General features: G+C 48.0%; 1 protein-coding gene across 4 annotated transcripts in view; it reads left to right on the top strand.

Annotated features, from left to right (window-relative positions):
* Syk (spleen associated tyrosine kinase) overlaps nucleotides 1-19,285 on the top strand; it is a 74,435-nt gene that overhangs the window by 39,400 nt on the left and 15,750 nt on the right. For all 4 annotated transcript variants that reach the window (XM_039095375.2, XM_039095377.2, XM_039095376.2 and 1 more), the window contains 6 exons: nucleotides 4,486-4,624; nucleotides 6,197-6,278; nucleotides 6,742-6,773; nucleotides 8,238-8,306; nucleotides 14,645-14,732; nucleotides 15,867-16,044. In XM_039095375.2, coding sequence (XP_038951303.1) covers nucleotides 4,486-4,624; nucleotides 6,197-6,278; nucleotides 6,742-6,773; nucleotides 8,238-8,306; nucleotides 14,645-14,732; nucleotides 15,867-16,044 — 588 coding nt within the window. The remainder of the gene's footprint in view (nucleotides 1-4,485; nucleotides 4,625-6,196; nucleotides 6,279-6,741; nucleotides 6,774-8,237; nucleotides 8,307-14,644; nucleotides 14,733-15,866; nucleotides 16,045-19,285) is intronic.

Raw genomic sequence — 19,285 nt, 5'->3', positions numbered from 1 at the left:
CATGGCTGCTTGACACAGGGTCTCTCTCTCGGGCTCATCAATTAGACTAGGTTTCCTGGCTAGTGAGTCCCAGGGATCTGAGTCTCTCCATCTCCCCAGTGCTGGGATTTAAAGGATGCACCCCACTTCTGGCTCCTCATGCTCGCTCAGCAAGCATTCTACTGACTGGACAATCTCCCCCAGCCCCAAGCCCATGCTGTTGCTTTCGTTTGCCCCACAAGTTTGCCTCCTCAAGTTTCAGCTCAGGTTGTGATCCATACATACTTTTTTCAAAATTACATCGTGGGCATCAAAGAAATCCTTCTCTTTGTTTGTTAAGGAATGGAGTGGTGGCTTTTGTGAGCCTCCAGGGCCATAGTGAAAGCTGAGTTCAGTCAGTCGTCAAAAAAAGCATGTAGCCTGAAGGAAAAGTTCAAAGACAGCTGTGGTCTGATGTCTGTGTCAGTTGACTGATGCTTCTCAGAGGCCCTGGGAAGAGAAGCCACAAAGAGGAACTCCACCTTCAGGTACTGGAGCAGAGAGACAAAAAGAAAGCAGTGTGGGACTGGGTGTATGCCTACACAGCGAATGTGTGTGCAGACCGGTGGTCAGCCTCAGGAGGTAGTCCTCAGGAGCTGTCCACTGAATTGTTGAGCAGGGTCTTTCACCCAGGCCTGGGGCTTGTTGATGATGCTAGGACAACTACCTGCAGGACCCAGAGATCCACCTGCCTCTGCCTCCCCAGCACGGGGACTGCAAGCACAGATCGTGACACTTGGCTGCATGTGTTTGCTGTTTGCTTGCTTGTTTTAATAGAGATTCTAAAGGTTGAACTCGGTTCATCCCGGTTGCAAGGCAAGCACCTGGCCTACGGCACCACCTCCACAGAGCAGGGAGAGACATTTGGGGACAATGTTTTAAAAGATGCATGGGTGGAGAACACAAGTTTGAAATGCCTCAGATCTGCCTTGCTTTAGGGACTGATTTTGCTTTCAGGGTCTGTGCAGTGGACACCCAGTGTGCCTTGCTACTTCAAGGTGCTAGCAGACATAGTGTTTCTGTACCGGATGCTACCACCTACTCCAGGATCCCTATCTCCCTCTTTTCCTTAGCTGGAAAAGCTATTGTGCATTCTTAGCTCTGAGCGATGATCTTTTTCCCACCTAGTAATTCACCTCTCTCCTCTCCTCTCTTTCACTCCCCTCCTCCACCCCTCCCATCCCCCCTTCTCCTGCCCATTCAAACATTTTTCCTCCCCTTGCAACTCTGACCCCAACACAGATGCCTCTGGACAATAGCAACAGAGACCGAATAATCCTCAGGCTGGGGTGAGCCTGCCGCTCTGCTCTCCCTGCATCAGATGCAGACCACATCCCTAGAGTCTAGACACTGCAGCCTTCAGTGTCTCATTGTCTCCCAGGCCCTCCACTCATTGCCTGGTCACACCACCATCCACACTTGAGAGTAGAGAAGGCGGTCAAGCCCTTCCAGCAACAATCACACCCTTCTCTCGCTCACATCTGTGACAGGCAGTACAAGGTCTGTCTGCTGAGCCATGAACCAGCCCCTGGAGGAGCCATGACAGGGAAGGACAAGGACTTTAGTAAGGCCAGTTGGCACAACATCCGGCATAATCCTCAGGGCAGCGCCCTAAGACGAGCACCTCAAAAGAGCAAACTGCAGATCCATTCATTCACTTAACTTAGTTCAAGGAAAATATTTGGGTGGAAAGCGTCAGATGTTGAGTCAGGGAGACAGCAAAGTCAGTGAGGTGATTTTCTTGCAAGCTTGGGGACCTGAGTTCAGTCCCCAGAACCCATAAGCACACTTGTTGTTATCCTAGTACTGAGGAAGAGACAGGAGACTCTCAGGAGCATAGTGACCGGGTTCAGTCAGAAACCCTATCTCAAAAAGGCAGACAGAGAGTAATAAAGGAAGACCCCAGTGCCGACCTCTGACTTCATCATGCACACCCTTGCACATACCTGCATAAGCGTGTGCATGTATGTGTGCAAACACATACATATGCATACACACACATACACACACACACACACACACACACACACACACACAGAGTTAAACATTAGTCAAAGGATCCTATGAACAGTCTAAGGCCAGTAAAACCCAGCAAAATCAGAAAGATTAACCTTGGGACTCTCTCCACAGTCTTGGCCATGGAGTGTGTGTGGAATGATGTGACACCCATGATACCTGGCAAGGCCTTTAGAAATGGCAGACAGCCAAGATGGGAAGTCAGGGAGTAGCTCCCTAACTGGTTCTCTTGCTTCTGAGTTAAAAATAATCCTGGTCAGATCTGTCTGCAGCCTGCAGATAACTTCGAATTTCTGGACTGTTGGTGCAGATAGCCCTTCTGGTCTCTGCCATTTGTAGGTGCCGAGCCTTTGGGTTTCCCATCCCAGCAACCAAGGACACAGCTCAGGCTATGGATCCAGGCTGGAACCACAGCTGTTGGCTACCTGTTGCCTGATGGGAGCTTGGCTTCCAATACAGAGAGTCGCTTACCCATGGTCCCCTGGGGGAGCCTCCAAGAAGTGGGAGTTTTAACAGAAAAACTGTGTCCAGAAACCAGAGGACATCTCTATGTTCTCCTCTTGTCTTTCATGCTCTTTTGCTGTGAGGTACTAAATTCGGCAGAATTAGACATGTACAGTTTAAAAAATAAACATCAAGCAAACACCACCTAAGAGGGGAAAAATACAACCCAAGTGCCAGAAGCCCCTCCCCCAAGTCCCCAACCCATCCCCCCAGAAGGATGCTCTCCTAGACCTGTCTTCATAAAGTATTTACATTTTGTGTCTCTTCTCTTTTCTTTTCTTCTCTTCTCTTCTCTTTTCTTTTCAGTTTTACCAGCAAGATGCACATCTCTAAGTACAATCTTTTGTTGTGGTCCTCCTGGGACTTTGTGTGCGTGAGCAGCCACAAGGAAGGGGAAACAGTTTCATTTTTGAAATGGGTAGTTGTTCTTACAATTGTATTTATAGCATTAAGTATATTTACATCTTGAATTACCAGTTCAAGGTGGAGGATATGAAGGTGAAAGGCATTTAAAAGATGACTAATTTGGCTGAGTATGAGATGCAGACTTTGGAGGTTCAAAGGGCTTCTTGGTGAACAGCCTAAGAAGAAGGGCACGGACTCTCTGTTGGCGGACATTTGGGGGCTGCTCTATTGGGTTCTTGTGTCTTTCTACTACCCTTCCAACCCCCCAATGCTAGATAGGAGAGAAAGAAGGTCAGAGGAGGAAGGGATCATAGCTCTCTTTAGATTACTTCCTGCTGATTAAGAGTGTCCGGTTCCTTGGGGCAAGTCCAACCTCTGTTGTCAGGACATCTGCAACCAGCAGTCCAGCAAAACTGCGACCCAACAATAGCAAATGCAGCAGCAGGAACCAGCAGCTGCCGCCACAGGCCCACTCGGGGCTCTAGAATTTATACCCTCTCAAGAGTCCCAAGAATTCCAGACATAAACTTTCTGCAGCTGGCAAAAAACCGCGCCCCTTCTACAACATGAGACAATCATAGCAGCCTCATATATCCTACACCTGGGATTAAAACAAAAATGTAGCTACCTAACATAACGGTTTTTTGTTTTTTTGTTTTTTTTTTTTTAAGAATCAGGATTCTCACTACAAGAATAGGGCTTAGTTTGCCAAGCGCCTGTTTCTAACGCCTGAAAATGAACTGGTTGACCCCGTGTCGTGAGTAGTGTGAGGAGACCGTCCCAGGTGTCTCTCCAAAGTGAGAGGACTGTGTATGTTCCCAACAGCAACACGGGAGGGTGTTACTTTGTGTCAGCAACACTCGGGATTTGTCATTGTCTAGATGTCTGCCGGGTCCCCAGTTGTGGCATTTCCACAGTGCGTAGAGTCACTCGGCATAGGGGCCTGGAGTCCTACGTGTAGCTCCTGATGCCAGTGAAACAGTGCCTGGGCCTCGGGCTGTCTCTGTTGGCTCATGCCACGTGGCTACCATTCCTGCCTCAGGCAGGGGATGCCACCTGCTAATATCAAACTGTTTTAAACCTGGCCCTGGCACTGAAGGGAGAATAAAAAAGGGAAGAAGACCATGGGAGCAGAAGCATTAATAATCTTCCATGTACGCTCCAGAAAATTCTGTTTAAAAGCTCACTAGGTTCCTCATCTGCCCTACGCCTGAGTCTAGGGCTTTCAGGGATACCCAAAGCCTGTGCCTGTTGCCCTGAGCTACACACAACCCAAGCTCTTTCACTGATTGCCAATGGTCTGTGACCCCACTAGACCTTCGCCATGGTCCATCGCCAACCCTTGCATTTCCTTTTCACTGGATCACCGGCTCTGGTACTGAGCCTTCCTGTGATCTCAAGGTCTGGGTGCTGCCTGCACCACCACCTGGGCAGCACCTGGTGAGCACCTGCTGCCCTCTAGGGCTACCAGCTGTGGTGGAGGTACTGCTTCCTAGGTCAAAAGGTCACAGTGGGCGTAATGTGGTGTGCTCTCTCTCCCAGGATCAGGGCCAGAGACAACAACGGCTCCTTTGCACTGTGCCTGCTGCACGAAGGGAAGGTATTACACTATCGCATCGACAGGGACAAGACCGGGAAGCTTTCCATCCCCGAGGGGAAGAAGTTTGACACCCTCTGGCAGGTATGTCTCTGTCCCTCTGTCCTCTCTCTTTCTCTGGTCTCTCTCTCTCTCTCTCTTTCTCTGGTCTCTCTCTCTCTTTCTCTGGTCTCTCTCTCTCTCTCTCTCTCTCTCTCTCTCTCCCTCTCTCTCTCCCCCATGGAAGGCACAACACAGTCCCACTGGGCGTGCTAGTTCCAAAACTCTGTCCCATACCCCTCCATCAAAACCCACTCTCCGGTTTCTGGAAGACTTGTTTGAGACATGTTCACACTGACCATTATCAAGTCACATGAAGCCACAGAGGTTTCTGTTGTCTGGTTAGAGCCAGTAAGTTCCTAGTGCCTCAAGATAATGTCTCTTAGGGCAGCGCTAAGAGTTTAACAGAAGGCTCTGCCATCAGGAATCGGGGAAATGTGAATATGTGCATGCATGCGTGTGAGCACGTGTGCACGAGCACACACACACACACACACACACACACACACACACACACACACACTGTAAATGACCAAAAAAAGAACCTAGGGGCTGTGACCCAGCTGGGCCTGGAGCTCTGAAATACCAGGATAGACACAGAATTTCAGGTGACATCATGGTGGATAACCAATACGGGGCTCACCCTCATAGCCAAGCTCCCTCATTGCCAAGCCACCGCCACTGCAGGAATTTAAAACAGCTTAAAAAGTAAGTCTACTCGGGGCTGGGGATTTAGCTCAGTGGTAGAGCGCTTACCTAGGAAGCGCAAGGCCCCAGGTTCGGTCCCCAGCTCCGAAAAAAAGAACCAAAAAAAAAAAAAAAAAAAGTAAGTCTACTCTTCCTGGGCTCCCGACAACTGCCTGTCCAAGGAACACTGCGTTCATTCTCAACCTAGCTGTCAGTCAACCTAGAGGCAACTCAGGCACCCCAACATTATTCACCCAGCTCCCCACACTTGCTACCTGGCACAGTTCAGTTCCTTAATTTGGCATCACAGCCATATTAACTGTGGAGGCAGAAGGATCAAAAGTAGGAAATTCAAGGCCAGCCTGGGCTACATAGAAAAATCCTATCTCAGCAAATGAACAAAAACTTAAGTCCATAAAGGACTAGGTGGCGGAGACGGCATGGAGACCCCAAGCTCCTAATGTGTCATTATTTGGCTGCGTGATGGTTAGTTTTAATTGTTAATTGGACACCATCTAAATCACCTGAGAGTCTCAATGAAGGATTGTGTAGATTAGAGAGTGAGCATATCCATGGGGATTGTTTTGATTACATTAATTGATGTGGGAAGACTCAGGCCATTGGTGGGCGGCACCATTCCCTAGGCTTGAGTTCTGGTCTGTATAAGAGCAGAGAGTATTTGCTAAAGCAGTAAGCATGCATGCATTCGTTCACTCTCCACTCTTGATATGGATGTGACCAGCGGCTTCAAGGCTAAAAAGTTCATTGACTCTACCCAAGGACCTCTCCTGCCCATCCCCCAGTACCCTGTGGAGGAGACTACCTGGCTTTTAGATGGTTTTAAAACATGTGAGGGCTTTATCCCACTCTCTCCCTCCCCCTCTGCATCCCCCCCTCTCTTAACCATTTTCTTCCTGGCTTCTCTTCCAGCTAGTGGAACATTACTCTTACAAGCCAGATGGGCTATTAAGAGTCCTCACGGTACCATGTCAAAAGATTGGCGTGCAGATGGGTGAGTGACTGGCACAGAAGAGGCTCTGGTTTGGGGGAGGCGCTCACTGTCAACCTGGTGTCAGATTTGCCTATTCCAAACTCTCACGTGGTGAGGCTTTGATTTTACAAAAATTGATGTCACTCTGATTCTTGGGATCATTGGCTGAAAGATAACCCATCACTCCAACAACAACAACAACCTCCTAGTAGATTTTACTTGCATGTGTTGTCAGCATGGTGGCACATGTGTTCAATCCCAGCATTACAAAGGCAGAGTAGGGAATCTGTTCAAGGCCACCGTCAGACCCTGTCTCTAAGAGAAAAGCTTATTTAATCGAACGTGTGAAGAATCCAGTACAAGAGAAAAGTACAGAGGCAGGAGGTTTAGTCTCCCCAGTGTGCTCCAGTCATACAGATTGACCTGAGAAGTAGGCAGTGTGTACACGCACAGCAGTAACTGAACTGGCGTATTCTTCTTACAGGCCACCCAGGAAGTTCAAATGCCCATCCTGTGGTAAGTATTATCATAGGTGTCTCTGCTGGGAAGGCAGCTGTGTCTGGACACATGGGAAGGTCTGGTTTTAGTCAGCACAGGACACGTACTCTGAGCACATCCCTGGAGACCTGGGAACCTAGTGAGTCTAGGAAACCATCAGCCCGTGACCACTGCTAAGCTAGACGTGTTTCCATGGTTTCTTGGGATGAATAAGTTTTCTCTTCATTCTTTAAAAGTATACGGAGTGAGACAGAACCCCACTAGGAGATCAGAAAAGCCACCGATCACGTGTAGAAAAGGGGAGTAGATCGCCCAGTGTTAAGCCTTGTGGTGCTGTCTGTGTGAACTTGTATGTTCCATCCAGGCCTGCTAACATGCATGTCAGTAGAACACAGTATCTCCTTGAGGTTGGCTACCCAACTCCTTTGGCCAAACCAATTGATACCTTATTACGAGGGTCTTGACCTAAATTGATTTGACTAATGATTAGGGGAGGGAAGGAGGAAGGGAGCACTCAGTACAATTTCAAGAGAAAGTTCCAGAGAAGGAAAGAGTCTTGGCCAGAATGGACACCCCACTCCATGTTACTAGATAAGAACGTAGCCCAGATGTCCCTGTGTTGGGTAAGCCCTTTCATCGCAAAGAGAGAAGAACCTCAAGTCCCTTCTCCATCCAGGATGTCGGAGCTGGCACTTAGGTTATGACTCTACAAGAGTTGCTCCTCTCATATCTTAGGGACTTGGGCATGCACACCCAGCCCGTTGCCACCACCAGGGAATAATTCCTGACTTCTCTCCTGCTAGCTGCTAAAAATCAAAATCTACCAAAGGCCAGACTCACGTTCTGTCTCCAATGGGGGCTGTCGGCCACTTGCTACCGAAACTGTTCATTCCGGGGTTAGCGGTTCTTAGCAAATGAGAGGCCTTGAATTGGCTAACACGCTTGTGGGCTTGAGGGTCCTCTGAAACACAGCGCCCCCCCACCCCCCACCCCCGTGCAGCGGATCTCACCCGGTGTTTATCATTCTGTGCTCTTGAGACAGATCTGTGGCCAACTTGTGGCCTGAGGGCCACATATGTCCCAGGATTCCGTAGATGACAATATCATGTTGCAGCCAGCGTCACCGAACAGTGACACGGCTCAGCAGTCCAGTGACTTGAGTCTCTTGTGAACCCTGAGACACAGGATTTCCACAGAAAAACATGGCTGCTTCATGTCTCAGCTTCGGTTTTTGTAGCCTTCCGTGGAAAATATTTATCGAATATTCTAGACCTCTGTGCCAGAATGATAAACTCCTCTGGAAGCAACTCAAATGATCCGGACTTGCATGCAGGAAATCTCCCTGGGGCAGGTGAAGGGGAGCAGGTGGTGCATTTGCAGAATCAAGGCCGGGTAGCAGGTCACGACGAAGACTGTCTTGCATGGGTTTTTTTCTGAAACTAAATTGCTCTCTCTGTTCCTCTCTGCTGTTGCGGTTTCTAGACTTGGTCACCAGGTGGAATAATCTCAAGAATCAAATCCTACTCCTTCCCAAAGCCTGGCCACAAAAAGGTGCTAAAGTCCCCTGCTTGCTGTCCCTGACTAAGTGGTAGGATAGACCCTCCTGCAGTGCTTGGCTGGCTACCTTGTAGCTCTGCCTCCCACGCCTCCCGCCTGCGCAGTTTTGACCACACCCACTGAGCCTCGCTGCCCCTGCACAGCGCATGCCTGCTCCGGTTGTGGCTTCTCCATCCTCGCTGCCCCTGCACAGCGCATGCCTGCTCCGGTTGTGGCTTCTCCATCGCTGCTCCTGCCCAGCCTCCCCACGTTGTCCTGCTTTCTACCAACATGTACCTCATTCACCTCAGTGAGCACAGACCTGCTGGCTCTCACGTCAGTCTTTGCACAGAGTCACGTGCTGCAGCATTAGGGTTTCTGCTGCATAAAGTCCTTCACAGTGGAGGAAACCGAGGTCTCAGGAGTTGCCCTCTGATCCCCGTGTGTGTGCCTTGACTTTGGCACAGATTTCTTTTTTCCCCCAGGGTTTAGGAATCAAACTCAAGTGCTTTACCACTCAGCTGTGTGCCCGCCTCTGGTTCTTGTTTGTTTTTACTTTTGGTTGGCAAGACAGGAATTTACTCTGTAGCCAAGTTTGCCTTTGAGCCTACTTCCACCTCCCAAGTTCCAATTACAAGGCATCCTATCCTGACCTATGTCTTGTCTTGTTTATAGTGAATTACATATACAAGCGTGCACACACACACATGCCCCTGTATGTGTACATGTATGTATATGTATAGATTTGTGTATATATACACACATATATGTTGTGTATTATATACATATATGTGTATATAATATGTATAGATTGCTCTTTATCTTCTTTAGGTAAAGACTAACTTTATTAACAGTTGTTTCGACTTTATATTAATGTTTTTCTTTTTTTCTTTTTTTTTTTTTTTTGGTTCTTTTTGTTTCGGAGCTGAGGACCGAACCCAGGGCCTTGCGCTTCCTAGGCAAGCGCTCTACCACTGAGCTAAATCCCCAACCCTATTAATGTTTTTCTAAGCATGCAGGCATATGATTAAGCCAGTGCACACAGAGTTGGGTATTAAGGTATTTATTAGAAACAAAAGCATAAATGCCCGTGAATTTTACTCAGTAGTTGTTCCCACTCACTAGAGGGTCCTAACCCTGTTGGCCAGAGCACAGAAGAGAGAGGAACACGATGCTTGAAGAAGGAGGAGGCCATATTGTGTGTGCTCTGTGTAGTCAGAGATGGGGAATGCTGGAGAATGTTCTGCAGCTGCCCGAGCCCTGCTCAGAGCCTGACACACTCTCCTTGCCGAGGGCCCCGTGTGGCTGGGGTAGTTCATGTCCAGCAAGCCCAGTGGGAGCCAGGCAGCACGGTGCCTCACAGGCTAAGGTACTTACCCATGAGTGGTGAAGGGAGCTTCTCAGAGGTGTCCACTCAGGCCAGCAGCCACAGCACTGGGGTTTGCAGTTTACGCTCACAGACTCCATAGTCCTGAATGTGACACCACACCTAACAGTCCTCACAGAACACTGGGGGGCACAGCGAGCCTTGTGTCTCCCCCTCCTCAACTGACTCGTCACAAGCTTCCGACGACACTATCATTCCACTTCTCCTAGCCCAAGGCCTGTTGCTAACTCACAGCCCCCAGCTCTACACGGTCACTTTCACCCCGGCATCTCACTTTATCTCTTGGGTTCACCAGAGACATATCAACCAGAGATGGTGAATGTCCTGAGCACACATAAACATGCATGACACACTCATATACATACGTGTACACAGAAGTATCTGTGCCCGTGTGCACATAGTTGGATATGATATTTGAACTGCATATACACTGAATATGCATTGTATATGCACACATACATCCGCATGATATATTTGTGTGTGCATGTATTGCTGCTTACACATGGCAAATGTATCACCTGCACATAGCTACACACAGGTTTATTACCTCACAGAGTCACACAGACTAGCTAAGCGGGTCCAGTGTCCATGGGGGGAGATTGTCAAGTGGACGGGATCCAGTGGTGTTGCTAAGGGTGCCGCAGGGTATGGGTCAGCTTCCCTTTCCCCCTTCCCCCTTTCCTTAGAAAGTCTAAACTTGCATTTAAGGACCTTCAACTGACTGAGTCAGGCCCATGGGGGATCATCCTCATGAAGTAAGTCAGCTGACTAGGGTCTGTAATCCCATCAGCAGAGCCCCTTCTCAGCAGCGGCCGTACCTCATTCTGAGTCTTCTGTGGGATTCGGTAATCACCACCCAGGAGAGCCAGTTGCCATAGCAAAAGTCAGTGCTGCAGCTGGGAGAGGTAGCCCAGTCAGTAAAGTGCTAGCCAGCCCCTCAAGCACCCATGTAAGAAGCCAGGCACAGTGGCACTTGGTGCTGTCATGGTGCTGAGGACCAGCCAGCCTGTTAGTCAAATAGGCAAGCTCCAGGTTCCATGAGAGGCCTTGCCTCAAACAATAAGGTGGAGAAGATACTGAAAAAGGTATCTGATGTCAGCCTCTGGCCCCTGAATGTACACATAAGTGAGCACACATTCTTGCACACACGTGTGTGCACACACACAGATGCACACACACACCGTGAGCACTTAGAACAGTCAACCCCAACAAAACCCAGTCAACAGGCACTTAAATTAACTCTAGCCTTTAGAGAGCTAATGAAAAGTGTGCTTTGATTTTAAGATTATCAATTAGAAATTTTCATTAGGAAAAAAAAAAGTGAAACCAGGTCAAGGATTTAGCTCAGACACAGAGTATTTTTCTAACAACCACAAGGCCCTGGATTTTGGTCCCTAGCACCAGGAGGAGAAAGATAGAAAGTCAAGAACATTTTTTGTGAACTGATGTATTTCTTTTTATTTTATGTGCATTGCTGTTTTGCCTGCCTGTGTGCCAGTGTGAGGGCATCAGGTCTTGGAGTTGTAGACAGCTGTGAGCTGCCATGTGGGTGCTCGGAATTGAACCCAGGTCGCCTGGAAGAGCAGTCAGTGCTCTTGACTGCCGAGCCATCTCTCCAGCCCCCACTGAGTACATTCTTAGTAGATTGCTATTCATATGTGCATGCGCAGGTCTGTGCCAGTGTACTGCGTGTGGGCAGAGAGGTATCTCAGAGGCCAAGAAAGAGCATGGGATTTTCTGGAGCCAGAATTGCACCTGGCCGCGAGCAGCCCCGTCGTGGGTACTGAGAACCGAACTTGGCTTCTCTGTAAGGAGCAAAGTGAATGCGTGACCTTAACCACTAAGCTTTCTCTCCAGCCTCAAGGCAGGTGAACTTTAACTTTAGAAAATAGTAATGTGCTTCGTGTCCTTAGAATGTCATTACAGTTAGGTAAGGCCTAAGAGTACTTGCAGCCGTCATTTAAAATCCCTGAGGCTGTGAATCCTAGCATCTCCACCGTGTTGGCTGCTATAACCATGGCTATAACTGTGTCTATAACCATGGCTGTGTAGACTGAAGGAGGCTTCCCAGCTACACACGCCCTCCCTAAGACCATTAAATGGAAAAGACACAGCCCTGGGATTTCTTGGTAAAGCCTGATTTCATGTTTTGTTCAATGTAAACTTTGACGGCTGGGATTTTGGGAAAGTGTAATCAGAAGGGGCCAGGCCTTAGATCTTTGCTGTGAGATAAAAAACTAATTATATCGCGCGCTCGCGCGCACCCACGCACACACACACAAGCATGTCTAGTTAATCCCCACTTTTAGTGCATTGGGACAGAGTAGTTGGAACTTGAAAATGATCTACCCAAGGTTGGGTACCTGGCGCCATCTAGAGGTGACTAGGAGTTATGCATAGGTAGAAAGGTAAGGGCGATACTGTCAGCTCTTTCTCAGTGCAGAAAAGACGATGCCAGGGAAGGGGCAGACCACCAAGTACAAAGTGGAGAGATTGATCACACATGCTAGCACTGTCTACCAGCAATGCTTCTCACTACGGGTTACATTTCCCTCCGTTTTAACACTGACCCCTTGACAGTGGCCCATCCTACCTTGCAGGAGGCAAGAGGTGGCGGGTCCTAGAACTGAGGCATCCAGATGAGAAAGGTTATGTATCTCTTGGATCTCAGGGGCTCTGTCTGGATCTCGAATGCTCGATCTCATAGGCTGCTTTCAGATGGGCAGCATGGAAGTGAAGCCCCAAGCCACATCCACTTAAAGAAGAATCCTGGTTTACAAAGGAGATGCCCAATCTTTTTTTTTTTTTTTTAAACTGATTTCCTAAGACCCTCAACTCTGCTTTAGAAATATTCCAGGAGATTTCTGTTAGGAAATTGTGAGTGTTGGTTTATTGTAACAAACCTTTTAGAGTTCCCTTGCTCTGGAGAACATTCCAGAGAGCCCACATGAAGCCCCCAATTGGGGCACTGAGTGGCAGAAGGCAGGAGCTCTTATATCCACAGGAAGGTCTATGCCTGTCCTCCTTATCCTGGGGTATCCTTTAACTCCATGATGGGTCAGAGATTGCCTTGGGAATCTCAGAACTTTCTTGTGTACAGAGAAAAATCAAAAGACTTAACCTGGTAGTCGCTGTAACCTGAAAAGACATTTAAGGACAGCAGCTGGCGTTTGTTTACAGAGCGAGCAAAGCGGGATGGTATGTATGGTAGGAATTATCAAGTATAAACTAGGGGAGTTCTTCTCAGGCAGGGCACCCAGCACAATGGAAGTCATGTGTAAATGTCTAAGAGGGTCACGAGAGATTACCTGTACTTAGTTCCCTTCCTGGGTGCAAAGACAAAAGAGAGAATTCATTTTAAACCATGTAAGTTTACATTTCACATCTCTGTCTTCTGAAAGGTTGCTTTCAAATCAGTCTGTTCAACCATCCACCCATCTATTCACCCACGCATCCATCTGTCCATCTACCAACTCATTGATTCAACCATCCATCTATTTATCTATCTATCCACTCAGCCATCCATATATCTGTCCACCCACATATCCATCCACATGCATACATACATCTGCGGATATGTCTGTACATACACACACCCATTCACCCACCTATGCGTCCATCCTCCTTCCTTTCACGTGCTTGTGTCGTGTGTTTCTCTTTAGCATCCATTACCAACGGGGCACAGCTACTGAGCTTTGACTTAATGCCTAAGTCCGCATAACCCCTGCTCTATTGCCATGGTTAGTTCTGTCACACGGTCCTGTGGGAGTGTTGAGAGAGATCATGAGAATATGGATCCTGTGACATCTGAGACTGGATGTCCTTTGGTTTCACTGAAAGAGGCCTTTTCCATGGGTGTTGCCAGCCTCTCACTCATGGTAAACACCATGAGGCTCTCACGTTGTAAGGACAGAGTGAGACCCCGCTGTTAAGCGTCGATGGGTGGGATTGTCTCATCAATGAGTGAGGTGGGTGGGACTTGGATGTGTGCTTCAAGGCAGCGGCTGTGCGATGTTAGCTGGATGTCTCTGTTTCTTTACCCTTCCCCTCAAATCTGGCGTTACCTCATTTCTTCATGGCAACATGTGGATGCTGATGAGGTAAGACCATAATGGGAGGAGAGGCCAGTCAGAGCTAGACAGTGGACGGCTGTTTGCCTGTGAGACAGGTTCGACCACAACCACTTTGCTTTAATTTGTAACAATGGGTCAGAAAAAGAGAGGAAAAAAATATGTTTCAAATAGAAAATCCTTAGGACTCTAAGGAGATTGCCCCCTTCTGCCTACTTCATGAAACAAATCGATGTTGATCGACTGAGTGAGACTTCTGCATGCCGGGGTCCACTGTGCCTTAGTGACCAGCCACAGGAATAAAACGGAAGAGTTCTCTTCCTTCAGGAAGGCAAAGAGAATGTCACTTTGACAGAGCATGTGCCTGCTGCCATTATCATGGTCCCTATCACGGTAATGGTCGCAGTGCATGGGGTGGGAGTGGGGCAAGGTGCAGATTTCCTCTTTGGGACTTGACAGTTGGCCTGGGCTACGCTGTGGTAGCAATGCCTTGCATCTAAATCCATATGGAAGGCAAAACAGGTGGACATGGTTTGACTTTACTCCTTAAATAACTTCCACATGACATTAGACGAAAGCAGAAATGAACCCACGGGGAGCGGGCGTGCGAGGTCCTGCCGTCCTCTGGGAGCTGTGAAGGGCACAAAACTGGAGGGAAATTCTCCTGGGATGGACAGAACAGGTGCTCTCCCTCCCTCTCTGAGGCCACCTCCGAGGTAGGAGTTGTAAGCCATGAGCCCGTCTAGCCTTCTCACGTCCAAACAGTTGCCTTAAGAATGAGACGAACCTTTCTGACCTCTTCCTAATCCTCTGTCTCCCCGGGCATAAGTTACCTGTGCATTTGAAAACGGTGGCACCGGGGCAGAAAATAACATCTTACCATCTGTGTGCTTCAGCCTCCCCCACCCCAAGGGAGCCGTCCGGAGAGCACCGTGTCCTTCAATCCCTATGAGCCAACGGGAGGGGCCTGGGGCCCAGACAGAGGTGAGACATGCACTTTTCCTTGATAAACATTTGAACAGGGTGGGTAGCCGCTTGCTAGTGTGTGGAGTCAGGGCTCAAATTCCTGGCGCCATTCCAAATTTGCCTTTCAGCGATGGCCCACAGTAAACAGCGGTGATGTCCGGCCACAGGCAGAGGACATCACCTATCCATAAAACCAGCAGGTCTGTCCAGTGGAAATGGTCTTTTATAATGAAAACAAGTGGTCAAGCAAGCAGACAAAGACCCCCAACAAGTTGTTGGCATTGGCAGCACCATGCCGTGGGTCTGTCACATTCCCAGGACCCTGGTTGCCTTTCTTGGGCAAACGTGTTGCCAAAGACAGTAGCATCTGGGTGGTTTGGACAGTAGGTTAACTCACAGGTTCTTCTAGATTTGTTCAGGGAGCTAAGATGACTGGGAGGCCACAGGGAACACAGTTAGGAGGACATAGGCGACTCATCCCCAGACATGGGTCTTCTTGGTGCCTCTCTTGGGTTCATGAGAATCCGCGTGTTGTTTTATAATCGGCAAGCTTGAGGTTTGTTTATTGCTGTCGACGGCTTCCAACCAAAGGCTTAAAGCCACAAGAGTCAGCTACCTCTCGTTTGATTCATACCTTGTGGCTGAGGGTGTGACTCGAGTAGAGCGTTCGTCTAGGATGCACAGAGCCCCGGGTTTCATCCTCAGCTCTGCATAAGCCGGGCATGGTGTTCCACACACCGTCAGCATCATTGCTGGCAACATGTTGAGTTCATGGCTCACGTGAGCCTCAGAGCGGTGGGACCCAATCCTCAGCAGCTCGGAGATTAAGCACGTTGGCTTTTCAAAGCCTTGGGAAGCACACGCATCGTTTCTCTTGAGCTCTGTTGGTTCCGTTATGAAAAGCCAACAAGAAGCATCTTGTCGCTGGTGCCACCTCTCAATAGGAGACTGTCCCACCTGGCTTAAAGCCTCAGGGAGGTTTTATCCACCATTACTACTGGTGTAGAAGGTCCGTCTCCTCTCTTCCCTTGCTTTGCTTCTCTGCTGCACCCAACTGTCCCGTAAGACCAAAGGAGTGAAGGGCAGGGTGGCAAGGGGTACAATTTCCCAGGAGTCCAGACTGGAGTCATCTGTCCCCTGACTACGTTGCAGGCCTTCAGAGAGAAGCCCTGCCCATGGACACTGAGGTATATGAGAGTCCTTACGCTGACCCTGAAGAGATCCGGCCCAAAGAGGTCTACCTGGACAGGAAACTGCTGACCCTGGAGGACAATGAACTGGGCTCTGGCAACTTCGGGACTGTGAAAAAGGGATACTACCAAATGAAAAAGTAAGCGCCATTGCTTCACTTACGCCGCTGCCATCCATGCAGCAGTGCATTCTGGGAAACTTCTCGGGACGCACCTAGAATGTTCATTTAATCCCAGACATTGACGTTCAAGTACATGGCTGAGGACTTTTACACTTATTCATTTCTGATACAATAATTCTTCATTTATTTTCTGTTGCGTGCGTGCGTGCGTGCACGCGTGCGCACACACGTACACACACACACACACACACACACACACACACACACACACACGTGTTGCAGCACTCATGTGATCAGAGGACCTGTCAGTTGGTTCTCTCCTCACACAGGTTCAGGGGATTAAACTCAGGTCATCAAGTTTGGCAGCAAGTCCTTTTACCAACCGAGGCATCTTACAGCCTTCGTTTCTGACTCGTTTATAGTAAAAGCATCCTTTGAGTATGCTGACTGGGGCGAGAGTAAGAACATGCTTGTTTTAGCATGTAGTATAACTACATAGGAATAGGTAAATTCACTAGAAAATAAAAACCTATTATACCTCCAGAGCACAACTATCTGTGACTCACCTTGGGGTAGGCATTTATTGGGTCTTTAGATGTGTGTGAAATCTTTGTTTCTGGTTCCTCACTTTCTGTGCATACACATAGAGGTCATGATGCTTAGTTTGAATCACAGCCGGGGTTAATGGGACACATTGCTCTTCCAGAGGATGGGAATTCAGTTTCCAGCCCTCATATTAGATGGTTCACAGCTGCATGGAACTCCAGCTCCAAGAGTTTTGCTGCCCTCTTCTGGACTCTGAGTGTACCTGCACTCGACAGGCACATATACACATACAGACACATACCTAGATACATCATTAAATATAAATCTTTTGAAAAATCTAAGCTATTGCTTCTTAGGCATTTGGATATAACCTTTCACGACCTGCCTTAGTTTATTGTTAGTTTTAATTTCTTGATTAATATAAATTAATATGGTCCATTAACATGAATTTATATACAATTTCAACTGCAGAATTTAGGGAGTTGAGAACTGGGTCCTACCAAGCCCATTGTGAGATGAAACAATGTCTTTTTCTACCATTGAGTCTTTCCATTTGTAAACTCAGCCCATTCCCTCCTGGACCTCATTCTTCACTGTCTTCCAGATTTCTCTCTGCAGACTTGTTTAGCTTCCTGTGTCAGGCCTTAGTCAACTTCCCTTACATGCATTCTCAGGTATTTTGTATGGAAATACTAAGTGCTTTTGATACTCTTAGTAGTTTGAAGGCATCACGTAGTGTTTTCTGTTTCTTGATCTTATATATGAGCTAAAACTGACTTTACACAGAGATATGACAGCCAGCAACACTGGTGAGTTCATTTGTGACCTCTGGCAGTTTACCTAGTTATTCTTTAATACAGAAATGCATCACTTATGAATGCCAGATCTGTGATGTGTGTGTGAGTATGCGTACATGTATGTGTTTGTTGGTATGAGTGTATATGTTTATATGTGTTCACAAGTATGCATGGGTTGTGAATATGCATTTGTGCAGATACAAATGCACTTAGAAATGAAAAATATACAGAACCCATCCACTCTGCTTTTTGAAGCAGGGTCTCTCACTGGAGTCTGGAGCTTACCAATGAGGCTATGGAAACCGGTCAGAGAACCACAGGAATCACCTGTCTCTGTCTCCCCAGTGCTGTGATTATAATTGTGTACCACAAACATCTTTTTACATGTTGGAGTCTTGGGGATTGAACCCTGTTGTGGTAAATATTTTACTTTTTAAGCCACACTAGCGCCGGCACCCATAAGGCCACATGGTACTGTGGTATACTTTTATCTCAGCCGCTTCACAATGCCCCCAGGTACTCTCTGACCCAGGCAGTCCCTGAGCCCTTCCAGCTTGGCACTTCGCCACACTGGTCCCTAGAGTAGTTCCAGCACCTCTGGGGCCATACGGAACTAACCATAATTTATCTCTAGTTAGTATCTCTCCTGGCACTTCTCGACTAACTGCGAACTCCTGTTCCAGCTACCCGGTAAAGTCAGGGCTCTAGAAGTCCAGCATGAGCTGGCCTATCATGGCTCCATGCCACGGACTCTGCTCACATTCCCAACAACCCGGTGAAGTCAGGACTCAATAAACTGTAATTTATCAATCAGATTTATATGTTAAATTATCAATCTAATACATCCATACAGTAAACTCATAATCAATTGATAAGGATATAAAACACCCACCTAGATAAGATAAATTGATCTATAGAAATCCATCCCTTAAGAAATATTCATAACAACCTGTATCTTTGTAGAGACGCACGGCGAGGATCGTTTACGTCTGCCTCCCTGTTGTCTCCCGGCTCCTTTCTGCCTCTCCCTGTCCTTCTAAAACTTTGTTCCCACCTCCCTTCCTTCTCGTCCAATGACAGGCCTCGTTTTATCTGCCTTCACCTGCATAACAACATCAACCTACAGAGCCCCACCCACTCCTCATGATTTCCCAGCAAGCCCTGTGCACACTGAGCTGCCTCCCCAGTCCAGTAGTGATACTTTTTAGAGAAAACCATGTCCAATCCTTGTCCTTTGAGTATCTGTCCTCACCTTAGTGCATTCTCTAGGAATTATAGAGGGGTGTTTTATAACTGACAGGAGTCTTGCGCCTGGTTACAGACAGAGAGATCCCAGCATTTCCTAGGGTATGGTTTATATCTGACACGACAACTGCTGTCTGACAGACGGAAGACATGGCGTGTGTTCCGGTATTTCTGTGAGTTGCATGTAGTCATGCATCTGTGCTGAATTTTGTTGGAAGCTCTCCCTGCTCCACTGAACTCATTCTGTGCTGCTGCTGCTGCTTCTGCTGCTGCTGCTTCTTCTTCTTCTTCTTCTTCTTCTTCTTCTTCTTCTTCTTCTTCTTCTTCTTCTTCTTCTTCTTCTTCTTCTTCTTCTTCTTCCTCCTCCTCCTCCTCCTCCTCCTCCTCCTCCTCCTCCTCCTCCACCACCACCACCACCACCACCACCCCCACCCCCCCCCCCGTGGTTCTGTGATGAGTTACACCCATCAGGTTTCAGATCTTAAACCTGTCCCTCGATCTTGGGGTAAACTCCCCTAGCTTTTTGTCCATTGCACCTCTTTTTGCAAACAACCAAATAGAATCCATGAGAGCTTCTCGGAATTCTCATATCTGTGCTCACGAAGCATTTTTTTTTTTTTTGGTTCTTTTTTTTTCGGAGCTGGGGACCGAACACAGGGCCTTGCGCTTCC

This window comes from Rattus norvegicus, chromosome 17 (assembly GCF_036323735.1).
Source record: "Rattus norvegicus strain BN/NHsdMcwi chromosome 17, GRCr8, whole genome shotgun sequence".
NCBI classification, from domain to species: domain Eukaryota; kingdom Metazoa; phylum Chordata; class Mammalia; order Rodentia; family Muridae; genus Rattus; species Rattus norvegicus.
This window is presented reverse-complemented; position numbering and strand designations above follow the sequence as displayed.